Source organism: Camponotus vicinus, unplaced genomic scaffold (assembly GCF_025532165.1).
Source record: "Camponotus vicinus isolate PSW18456_S1 unplaced genomic scaffold, iyCamVici1.0 SCAF_8, whole genome shotgun sequence".
Lineage (NCBI taxonomy): Eukaryota > Metazoa > Arthropoda > Insecta > Hymenoptera > Formicidae > Camponotus > Camponotus vicinus.
In genome coordinates, this window is record NW_028141980.1 from 3,643,614 (window position 1) to 3,655,540 (window position 11,927).

Consider the following 11,927-nt stretch of genomic DNA (forward strand, 5'->3'; position numbering starts at 1 on the left):
TATGTATAACATTAATATATTAAAGAGAAAATATTTAACATATAAGAGGAACATTAACATATAAGAGGAATATCATAACATATATATATATATATATATATATATATATATATATATATATATTTTAATACATTTATAATTAAATTTTATCTTTTTCAATGTAGAATTCATTAAACGAATTCAGAATTTTATAAATAATAAGTTATTATGCTACATATAATTTTTGTTGGCATATTAATAAACATGATATAAAGATCGCAATCACAGTTGAAACAATTGCATAAATCTAAAACTAGCAGGTCTTATCACGAAAAAATCTATATAATATAGATTTTCTGTAAATAACTGAAAAAATCAGTTATATCTTATGATATCTCTTTTCCTATTTATTTATATATTGAGATATATCTGTTTAATAAGTGATTTATCAAAATCACTTGTGTATTATACATTTGACGATATTCGTATATGTACCTTGCCCTATAATATAATTGTAGAATACCGTATATGCCAACATATACATATAAAATATATATACAGGGTGACCCATTTTAACTTAGGCAGCCAAATAACTCGAAAAATAAGCAAGATAGAGAAAAATGTTTTAGACAAAAGTTGTATGGTTTCGAGGGGGCCATAAGATGGTATCATTGGTTTGACCTTGAAGAGTCATTTGAAGGTCACGTGAAGGTCACTTCAATTTTTTTAAATGGAACATCCTACATATTTTTGTACATTCTTGTAGCTTATCTCGAGAGCTTTCCAAAACACTATAATTAAGTACCTTTTCGTTAAGTACTTTTTGAGTTATGAGGCTTGAAATAATTTCTTAATTTTACATAAACCGTAAAATATCTTGTAAAATATTCATTTTTCGATTATCTTACCTTAATACTTTTACGTACAAAATAATGAGAGGAATCAACTGGTGTAAAGAAAACACATAGTTGTTTTGAAGAAAAAATATATAATTTGCAATTAACAATTCCATATTTTTTCTTAAAAACAACTATGTGTTTTATTTACACCAATTGATTCCTCTCATTATTTTGTACATAAAAGTATTAAGATAAGATAATCGAAAAATGAATATTTTACAAGATATTTTACGGTTTATGTAAAATTAAGAAATTATTTCAAGCCTCATAACTCAAAAAGTACTTAACGAAAAGATACTTAATTATAGTGTTTTGGAAAGCTCTCGAGATAAGCTACAAGAATATGCAATGACAAATAGTAGGTTCCATTTAAGAAATTGAAGTTGACCTTCATGTGACCTTCAAATAACTCTTCAAGGTCAAACCAATGATACCATCTTATGGCGCCCTCGAAACCATAAAACTTTTGTCTGAAACATTTTTCTCTAAAATGCTTTGTTTCCGAAATAATTGCGTGCGTTAATTAAAATGGCTCACCCTGTATATAAGTGTATAAAACGACCGTATGTTCGTGCTAGATTCATTAATTATTGTGAATCTCAAAATAAAGTACGAAACATTATTGCGTATGATCTTTTTTTCATTTTGGTAATATTTATTATTGGAGTAATATACACATATATATTTTATTAAAATACTTTTATTGAAATTATTAAAACATGAAATTTTATGTGAAATAAAATAAGCATTTTAATTTTATATATATTATACACGCATATACATATATATTACTTCATAATATATGCTAAAGTGAAAAAAGATCACGCGCAGTTAATAATATGTAATAAAAATTAATAAATGTATGATATGTTTCGTACTTTTGAGATCCACAATTATGGATCTAGCACGGACATGAACCAATCGGTCGTTTTACCGTGGCAGCGAAAAGTGGATCCGGCCACGTAGTACCGCCGGCCGTAAAATGGATCCAGTTAGCGCCACTTTATGGCGGGGAAAAAGCGTTCCCTGAAAAACGGCAGCGTGACCCCTCTCAGTCTTCTCTCTGGTATGGGTCCCCTTCCTCCCCCCTCTTCTCTGTCTCTCTCTCTCATCCACTCAGTCTAATTCATATATTTTTTTCTATTCCTAAAAACAATTTTAATGAAGTGCTAAAATGTAATAAAAATGTAAGCATCATCTCAGTCGAGTTTGACAAATGCGGTTCTCCGTTAAGGGGAATCTTCATCTAAACACTTGCAGGAGAATATCTTTTTTTTTTATGTATCATATTCAATGTGAAAAATACTTTAAATAAAATTATAAACATTTAAAATTTTCTTTTATATCTTTGGTATATCATGCACATACTAAGATTGCAACTCTTTTTGCTTCTATTATATGCAATTATTAAAATATTTTTTAAGAAATAATTTTTAAAAGGATATTTTTCTATTTGATAATTAAAAAGCTTCATAGATTATAACTAGACTTTTAACAATATTTTATCAATAAATATAAAGATATGGTTAAAGTATATTAAAAAAAAATATATATATATATATATACGTGTGTGTGTGTGTGCGCGTGTGTGTGCCTTTCAACATGTTTTTATTTTTTGTTTTTCTTAAATATTATTTAATAATAATAACAAATATTTAATAACTAATATTTGTTTAAAAAAAAATTTATTCGTCAAATTACATCTGCATCAATATATATATGTTTATATTAGGTATATTTGTAACTACAAACACACACATACATTTATACTTAATTAGATTATGTTTTCTTTATGATTTATTTATTTCAATTATAAAATGATAAAACTTCCTCTGTACATTTTTTCAAAATATTTAACGCAAAATTGATATCACTCTTATTTAAACTAGCAGATATACAAAGCCTAAGACTAGGTCTAGGTAAAACTTTTTCTACTTCCAAATAAGCGGGAAGTATAACTGCCAAGTTATTTTCTACACATTTAATAGATATTGCCGATAATAATTTCTCTTCAATAGCACGATCTTTTTTTTCCTTTAAATATACATGCTTCAAAGGTGATTCTGCAAAACTTGAGCATTCTAACATTGGTATTTCTTTAAGACCGCTGTCTATTGCTAAAGCATTATCTTTCAATAATTGAAATATTTGCAAGTTATTTTCCATGATATTCAAAGATGTAATAGCAGCAGATGCCAAAAGAGGTGGCTGAGATGCTGAAAAACAATAACCAAGGCCAGATAAACGTTGGTGATCGATAACAAATGATGTTCCTACACAGAAACCTCCAATAGTTCCTACAGCTGCTTCTAAAGATCCTAAAGAATATAAATATAATTATATATATATATATATATATATATATATATATATATACATATATATATATATATATATATACATATATAAAATTTAATCATTTATGATTTTATATCATTTTTTTCTCACCCATTATCATATCTATTTCACTTCTAGGAATATTAAAATATTCAGTAACACCTTTTCCATGTAGACCAATGGTACCAAACGATATTGATTCGTCAATAAAAACTCTCAACTTATATTTTTTGGAAAGATCTAATAATTCTGGCAAAGGACAAATATTTCCTGTATTCATATAGATGCCTTCAATGATCAGAAAACGTTTAGCTTTTGCAGCTTTCTTAGGATGTTGTTTATCTGCTTCCATTTGTTTCACTAATAAATTATGTAAATCTTGAACATTATTATGCTTAAAATATTTGATATTTCCACGAGATGCATCTAATCCTTTTTGAATTGCAAAATTTACTTGATCATCTACGAATATCAAGTCATTACGTTTACAGTAAGCTGGAATTGCAGATGCTATAGTAGCAAATCCATAGGAGTAAATAATAGCTTCCTCTGCATTCATAAAACTAGCTAAGCGTTCCTCTAATTCCAGATGTACATCGACCGTTCCATAAAAACCTCGTGGTCCACAAGAGCCAACACCATATTTCTTTATAGCTGTTACTGCGCTGTCCTCTATTTCTGCACTATCGCTTAAACCCAAATAATTATGTGTACCCAAATTGAGACAATCTTTACCATTAATTGTTATTCTCTTTCCAACTCTAGAAGTGATGTATTTAGGATTTAGCGAAGGATGTTGTTTCAATAGTTCTGGTACTAGAGATTCTGGTCGATATTCTGCTAATTTACGTTCTACTAATTCTTTTGATGGTATTGACTCATGATTGTTATTTCGCCTTTTAGAAATAAACCATGCTAGCCAAATCACTAAAAGCACTTCTATAAAGGTATGATAATGCGGTAAGGTACTCCGCAAAATTTCAACTGATTCAACAAATAGAAACTTTGTGCTCATTATTCTTGTCCAAACAATACCTTTGTGCTTATGATAAAAGTTAAGCCACAATGATATCTATGAGCACACTGATAACAACAATTTTGATAAATATTAGGTTATATAAATATATGTATATATATATATATATATATATATATATATATATATATATACATGTATCGTATATAAAACTTTATACATGCACACAGTTATACATACAATCTATGGTTACGATATAGGTTATGCTCACAGATATCTATACTATGCGTCGTCTACAATGGCTGCGTTCAGCAGGAAAAACTGCTTTGCAACTGTTGTAAAATTCGTGAGCCTGATTGGTGTATGCTCTTAATTTTGACTGGATCTAAGAGCATACACCAATAAGATTCACGAATTTTACACAGTTGCAAAGCAGTTTTTCCTGCTGAACGCAGCCAATGAGATTTTAAGGAGATTTTAAGGAGACTTAGGCCGGTATTCATAGTCCGTTCTTATATTTAAGATCGTCTTAAGTTCATCTTTAGATATTGTATGTATCATTTCATTGGCTATGGATTATCTGAAGATGAACTAAAGACAATCTTAAATATAAGACCGGACTATGAATACCGGCCTTAAACCCCTTGCACAATGCTAGGCAACAGGCAATAGAAATAAGGAATAGAAACTATTCACCAATAAATACGCAGAACAGAAAATATTCGCCAATAGAAGCAGAGAATAGATACTATTTCTGTTCTTATTGCCTGTTGCCTAGCATTGTGCAAGGAGCTTTAAAGGTGCCTTTTCATGGTGACGCTCGACGCTCATTTTCAGCGTCAAAAAGGTCACGTGATTACGATTGTCGCTAGCGACAGTTGAAATCCATGAAAAGGGGTATAGCGTCAAATTTTGAACGATTCTAACCTATTTTATAGTGACAATAACCGCAGCGTATACATAAAAATATCAAATATATTAAAAATTACGACAAAGTAACTTAAAATAAATAAATGTTATCTTTTTTTTTACAGCAAAAATGATCTTTTTACAAAAAAAAACTATTTTTATAATGTTGTATTCTTTTTCCAATACAGAACATTTGTATCAACATTAGAAATGTCGTTTGCGTACAAATATCATGCGTGGCTAAAGGAATGCATGACAATTATCAATAAAAAAAAGAAGGAAAATAAGCGAAGAAAAATACTTGCAGCACTAGCAATTTATGAATTAAATAAAAAAACAGAGAAAGTTTATAGTGATAAACGCTTTTGGAGTAAACCAATATTTCAAGAACGTCATACTCATGGATTTTACTCCGCAATTTTCCCGGTCATGTCATTACATGAAAGTCGATTTAGAAATTACTTTCGTATGACGGCAACGCAATTCGAAGAACTATTACTCATGGTTGCTCCTCAAATCACCAAACAAACGGTGATTCGAAAACCGATTTCTGCTGAAGAACGATTACCATTAACATTAAGGTTATTATTAACAATTATTATTGACAATAATTACATTATTTGTATGTGCCTTTGTTTTAAATGTATTAATAAATATTTAAAATTTTTGTTGATTCATAGATTCTTGGCATCTGGTGATTCCATGACTTCTATGTCTTACCAATACCTCGTTGGTTTGACAACTGTGAGCAATATTATTGACGAAACATGTAGTGCCATATGGAGTAATCTTCAAAAAAAAGTACTTCCTCCTTCTTTAACAAAGGAAGAGTGGTTAAACATTGTTCATGATTTTGAAGCTTTATGGAATTTTAAACATTGCATTGGAGCAATTGATGGAAAACACATCTTGATACAGGTATAAAAGTCCATATTAATTATAATAATTATTATAATCATCAAGGGCCATCCCACAATAGGTTGCAAACGCCCCAGAGTTGCCAGTTAACAGTTGCGTATTGATCAATCAGAGCAAAGCAACTTGTCAGCTGATTGATCAATTCGCAACTGTCAACTGGCAACCGAGGCATTTGCAACCTATTGCCCGACAAAAACAGTACGTGAAATCCACATTATTACCACGTAGATTAATATCGTTGAATCCACGTGGATATTCGAGTGAATAATCCGCTCAAAAACGGTACTAGAATCTACGTGGAATCTATGTGAAAATTTCATGAACTTTCGAGACATATTACTTTTTTCATTTTTGATAAGTGACTATCTTGGACATTTATAAAAGTATATAAATACACTCGGCCACATAAGAATAATTTTATTTTTATTTATATTTCATTTTTAATATACACAATAAATAGGCTATCTCCCATTTATCCGTTTAATTTCAAATAATCTGTTCCATATTCTGAATCCCAACAAGCGATCCAGATTATTAAACAAATTATTTTAAATTAAATCAGTTTATTAAATTAAACTGACTAAAGGACCGTCTACAATGAAAATAATATCGGTGGAGTGGACGGTGGAGTAAGGCGTAAGACTAGGAGTAAGGCCCGATCTACAATAAGAAGTTGGCCCGTCTACAATACATGGAGTAAGCATGGATTAAGGATTAAGAGCGGCGTAAGGAGTTGGAGTAAGAGAGTAAGCGAAATAAATTATTTCCATTTCGTCTTACTCCTGCTTTTCTTACGCCGAGCCAATCAGGGCACAGGAGGAAGAGTTGCGTCGAGTATGCGAGATTCGAAGTTGCGGGAAATGGCCTCATCATATATGTTAGTAGGTATACAAGGCGGGTTCTAATCCAGGGATCTCAGGGAGGTGAGGGGCGGGGGGAACGGGGGGGGTAATGACGTCGCGGAGAGGTAATGACGTCACGCGGGGGGGATGGCGTCACGCGGGGGGGATGGCGTCACGCGGGGGGTGATGACGTCACACGGGTGGGGGGTGACGTCACGCGGGGGAGGGATAATGACGTCACGCGGGGGGTAATGACGTCACGCGGGGGAGGGGGCAATGACGTCACGCGGGGGAGGGGTAATGACGTCACGCGGGGGGAGAGGGGTAATGACGTCACGCGGGGGGGGAGGGGTAATGACGTCACGCGGGGGGAGGGGACCTCCCCGGTACACCCCTCACCCCCCTCACCCCAATATAAGTAACAGCTCTCGCGGTACCCCACCCCCTCACCCCCTCACCCCAAATCGCAAGTAATATTATATTACATGCCCGGTTATCGCAATGATAAGTAATTTTATCGCAATGATAAGTAATATTACATGCCCGGTTATCGCAATGATAAGTAATATTATATTACCCGGTTATCGCAATGATAAGTAATTTTATCGCAATGATAAGTAATATTATATTACATACCCTAACGCACCAGAATCATCTTCAACGATTTTTTTCTCGGAAGGAATGCAACGCGTATCAGCGCCGATGTTCGGCTGCTTCGCGCCTTTGTTTCAAAGATAAGAAAGGATTAGATGAAATATATATATAAGGAGAATTGGATGTTTTATCGCAAGTATAAGTAATATTATATTACATGCCCGGTTATCGTAATGATAAGTAATATTATATTACCCGGTTATCGCAAGTATAAGTAATATTATATTACATACCCGGTTATCGCAATGATAAGTAATTTTATCGCAATGATAAGTAATATTATATTACATACCCTAACGCGCCAGAATCATCTTCAACGATTTTTTTCTCGGAAGGAATGCAACGCGTATCAGCGCCGATGTTCGGCTGCTTTACGCCTTTGTTTCAAAGATAAGAAAGGATTAGATGAAATATATATATAAGGAGAATTGGATGTTTTATCGCAAGTATAAGTAATATTATATTACATACCCGGTTATCACAATGATAAGTAATTTTATCGCAATGATAAGTAATATTATATTACATACCCTAACGCGTCGGGACATGTTTCTTCGTGGATATTACATTACGGTGAGCGCCGATGTTCGGCTGCTGGAATTTATAAACAATATAAAATAGATAGTGCCTGATTTCATTACTGTGATATTACTTCATGGAAGTTTTGAGAGGAATGGGGACTGAAACTTATGGAGAGGGTCTGTCTCCACGTCAAAAAGTCTTCAGCTTTCGTGCAGTTAACGTAAGAGTAAAGTGCATAAAATGAATATAGAAGAAGAGGTTATTATCGTCGAAGATAGTGATGAAAATGTGGAGGTTGTGGATGTTGAAGACTCATCTGATGATGAAAATATGGAAATAGATGTGGAAAATGTGGAGGTTGTGGATGTTGAAGACTCATCTGATGATGAAAATATCGAAATAAATGTTGAAAATGTGGAGGTTGTGGATGTTGAAGACTCATCTGATGATGAGATAGGACATTTGGAAGACTTTGGCTACGACAGCGAGTGCAATGAGAAACTAAGTGAGGAACTATGTGAGATACAGGTGCGAGCGTTAAAACGAGCTGACATTCGCGATATCGATTTAATTCAAAAAATGTGCTGCATCTCCTTTTATTATGAAACACTTAACAGTGAAACACTTAACAGTGAAAAATTTTGCACAGCGTGTTTTCTACGTAGCAGACTTGTTTTCATGTGCTCGTGCTGTGCGTAAACATGAGACTCAACGATACGTTTTCCTATTAGGAGAAAGATGCTGCGAATGCAAAGCCTCAGTGTCTCAAATAGTTTCATGCGGTCTGTGTCCTATTTGCATTCAATAAACTTTCAAAGATTGTGCTGGCACAGTGGACATTTATGAATGTGAAAATTCAGCAAGTGTTGTAAAAAAGGTAGCTAAAAAAAAATCAATGAACATGTCTTCGGTGTTGCAATATTTAAGAAATCGCGAACTTGGTGTAGGAAATTCTCCAACCGCAACCTCCAATCTACAATCTTATATACGGATTACAGAGAGGAATAGATTAGAGGCAGCCATTTGCAAAGATTGCTGTTTGCCAGGCGGGAATCGACAAGCGTGTTCTAAAAGGATGCAAGGAATCCATCAACATATCCATTGGTTGCTATATCTAGAATATACCATCGGTTATGATTCTGATTCTGATTCTGATTCTGATTCTAATACGGATGCTGATCATTAATTGGAGGTAGGTCGCATGTGTAGGTATTTATTTTCAAATTATTAAAATAATTAATAAATTTTTTTTATGTGCAGAAGGAGTAACCGACCATCACCCCGCGCCATCACCTCTCTTCCACCACCCAGCCGCCCCACCATCGCCTCTCATCGACACCACCACATCGCCGTTGTCGTTGCCCTCCTATTCATTTATATTTTTATATTTTAAATTCTTTTAAATTTTTCTTACATTATCTTTTACACACACACACACACACACACACTTTGTATAATACACATTTTATTTTTATTAAAAAAGTATTAATATAAAAAAATCTTATTTATTTTCAAAATTCCTCTCTCTTTCCTTTGCTCCATTTATTACTAAACTATAAAAAACTATTAAACAGAAAAATTATATTAAATTATCAAAAATAATTTTATTGCGCTATATCTCTCGCCGCGCTATCTCTTCTCTCGCGTGCGCCGTATCACTCCTTCGCGCTGTCTCTTTCTTTCTTTCCTAGTATTTGCTCTCTCATGATAACTCTCTCGCAAAGAGTTATGCATGAAAGCTGGGACGGGAGAGCGCGCCAAACGCAAAGAAAGTACACCATGACATAGACTTATAACTATTTATTCTGCTTATATTTAGTATACAAATATAATTTTTGTCTTACATATTAAGAATTAAAAGCTAAAGCTGCCAGCTCGCAATCGACGAGTTGATGCTTGTTGAAGGTGTCGCTAGCGCGTATTACATTCGATACTTCTTTCGGATCCGTTACAGTGGACGCGATATTGGAGAATAGCGTAAATTTGACATCAACTGTCTCGGTCATTCTAACCAATCGATCAAAAGTTACATCTATACATTGATCGAGATCGAACATACAGTGTAACGTCGATTCGATCATCATCATGCGTACGTCTGAAGATTCGAGACTTATGAGTTTAGCGTCGTTAATCGTATGAACTCGCACTGTTAGCGGTAACACTTATAAAATTGTAGATGTCTTGAGAGCCGTTCCGAAGGAGATTTAGAATGTTATGACGTTGCTCACAGAGTCCCTTCCACGTTTCGAGAGATAATATCAGTTCCTTTCCCCGATGATCTCCTATGGCAATCACCACGTAACTCGGCGGACCCACGTTGATACCAATTTCGAGGAATTTGAATTCCGTAGCTGTCAATGCGTATCGTCTACCTAGTATACGAACCGCACGACGCTCCAACGAAATGCTACGGGAAAAATTAAAATTAAATAATAGTAATAATAATAAAATTTGTAAAAACAGAAAAAATAGAAAGAAGTTAAACGAAACTTACTCGTCGCATTTCTTCTCAAACAATGTAGTTTTATCACGACTCGGCACGTAATTATTCACGTGTCTTCCGATGTCGCCGCCGCCGCTGCTGCTGCTGCTTCTTTCAACGTAGTACATTTCTCTGGGGGGTTATGAAAAGTGAACCACCAAGTGAACGGTTAACGCGACACTAATCGTACAGGAATTAACCGAGTATACGTGACGCTCATCTTCCAAAAGTATAATGTGGTGGGGGATCAATGCTTCTAACGCTTTGAAATTTAGGAGAAGGGGGAGACGGCGCTCAGACAAAAGAATTCTTAGAAACGCAAGGAAAGGATTAGGGTGGGGCAATAAGAGATAACACATATTAATGTTTACATATTTTATTTTTCTTGCAATTCTTTCTGGCGTTGCGACCACCAGTTAAATATTTTGAATACATTTTGTAATGCGCAATTCTTAACATGTTTTCCACATCGCATACTATTGGTAATATCTAATTTATTTAGAGAATCAATATCTTCGTAATCTGCATCCAAGGTTTCAATGATATAGCCGTTTCCCGCATCATCTAGTATATCGGTCAGCCATTCTCGCTTTTCAAGTCCTTTAACGTACACGACAGACGATTCTTCTTCTTCTTCTTCTTCGTGTATCGTACCAACGACAGCTGTTGTAATTACACGCTGAGCCAAGCCAACGTTTCCGTCTTCCCATTGTAATCCGTGATGATTTCTAATCAGCCATGAGACTTGACATCGCTCAGATTTTGTAAGCACTCTCCACGGTACGGGACTTGCGAAAAAGTAATGCGAGAGAACATATCCCTTTCTCAGGATTGCCGCTTCCTTCACGACAAAATTTCTCCCGACAATAAATCCTTGCAGATCCACAAACGTTGGTACGGACATGACGAGATCTCTCTCTCATCGCAAGGAATGACTACACTCTAAAACCAACGCCTCGCAACACTTTGATTTATATATCCTGCTCCTCTTCCCCTCTCTCTCTTGTGTCGCGAATACTTAGGTGATTTTGCGTACAACGTTGGTCAACGGATTGTACTGGATCACGCGATCGTGTATGATGAGACAGTACGCAGTGGTATTCGTCGGCACGTTCTCCTTACACTCGAATTCCAATCTCACATCCACGGTTGCGCTCTTGACCGATTCGTTTTGTCGAGAACAATCGAACGCCAACGAACGGGCCAGGAACGTCTATCGAACGTCTATCGAACGCCAACGGACGCCAACGAATGGTTCAAGAACGGCAGTGAACGACTATCAAACGTGTGAGGAACGTCTATCGAACGCCAACGAACGGGCCAGGAACGTCTATCGAACGTCTATCGAACGCCAACGAACGGGCCAGGAACGACTATCGAACGTCAACGATGGATCGGCGATTGGGAAT

General features: G+C 34.8%; 2 protein-coding genes across 3 annotated transcripts; one reads left to right on the forward strand and one right to left on the reverse strand.

Annotated features, from left to right (window-relative positions):
• Nucleotides 1–2,546: 2,546 nt before the first annotated feature.
• Nucleotides 2,547–4,346, reverse strand: Spt-i (serine palmitoyltransferase subunit I). Of its 2 annotated transcripts, XM_083106468.1 has the most exons (3): nucleotides 3,699–4,346; nucleotides 3,327–3,575; nucleotides 2,547–3,196 (listed from the first exon to the last, which is right to left on the reverse strand). In XM_083106468.1, the coding sequence occupies exons 1-3, from the start codon at nucleotides 4,228–4,230 to the stop codon at nucleotides 2,685–2,687; spliced, it is 1,293 nt and encodes a 430-aa protein (XP_082962594.1). In that variant the 5' UTR covers nucleotides 4,231–4,346; the 3' UTR covers nucleotides 2,547–2,684. The 2 variants fall into 2 exon arrangements, with proteins under 2 accessions (XP_082962594.1, XP_082962593.1); XM_083106467.1 differs by having other exon boundaries at nucleotides 3,327–4,346.
• A 766-nt stretch (nucleotides 4,347–5,112) lies between these two features.
• On the forward strand, nucleotides 5,113–6,931 carry LOC145975746 (uncharacterized). Its single transcript, XM_083106434.1, has 4 exons — nucleotides 5,113–5,186; nucleotides 5,289–5,681; nucleotides 5,781–6,018; nucleotides 6,479–6,931. The coding sequence occupies exons 2-4, from the start codon at nucleotides 5,311–5,313 to the stop codon at nucleotides 6,500–6,502; spliced, it is 633 nt and encodes a 210-aa protein (XP_082962560.1). The 5' UTR covers nucleotides 5,113–5,186; nucleotides 5,289–5,310; the 3' UTR covers nucleotides 6,503–6,931.
• The last annotated feature ends 4,996 nt before the right edge of the window (nucleotides 6,932–11,927 follow it).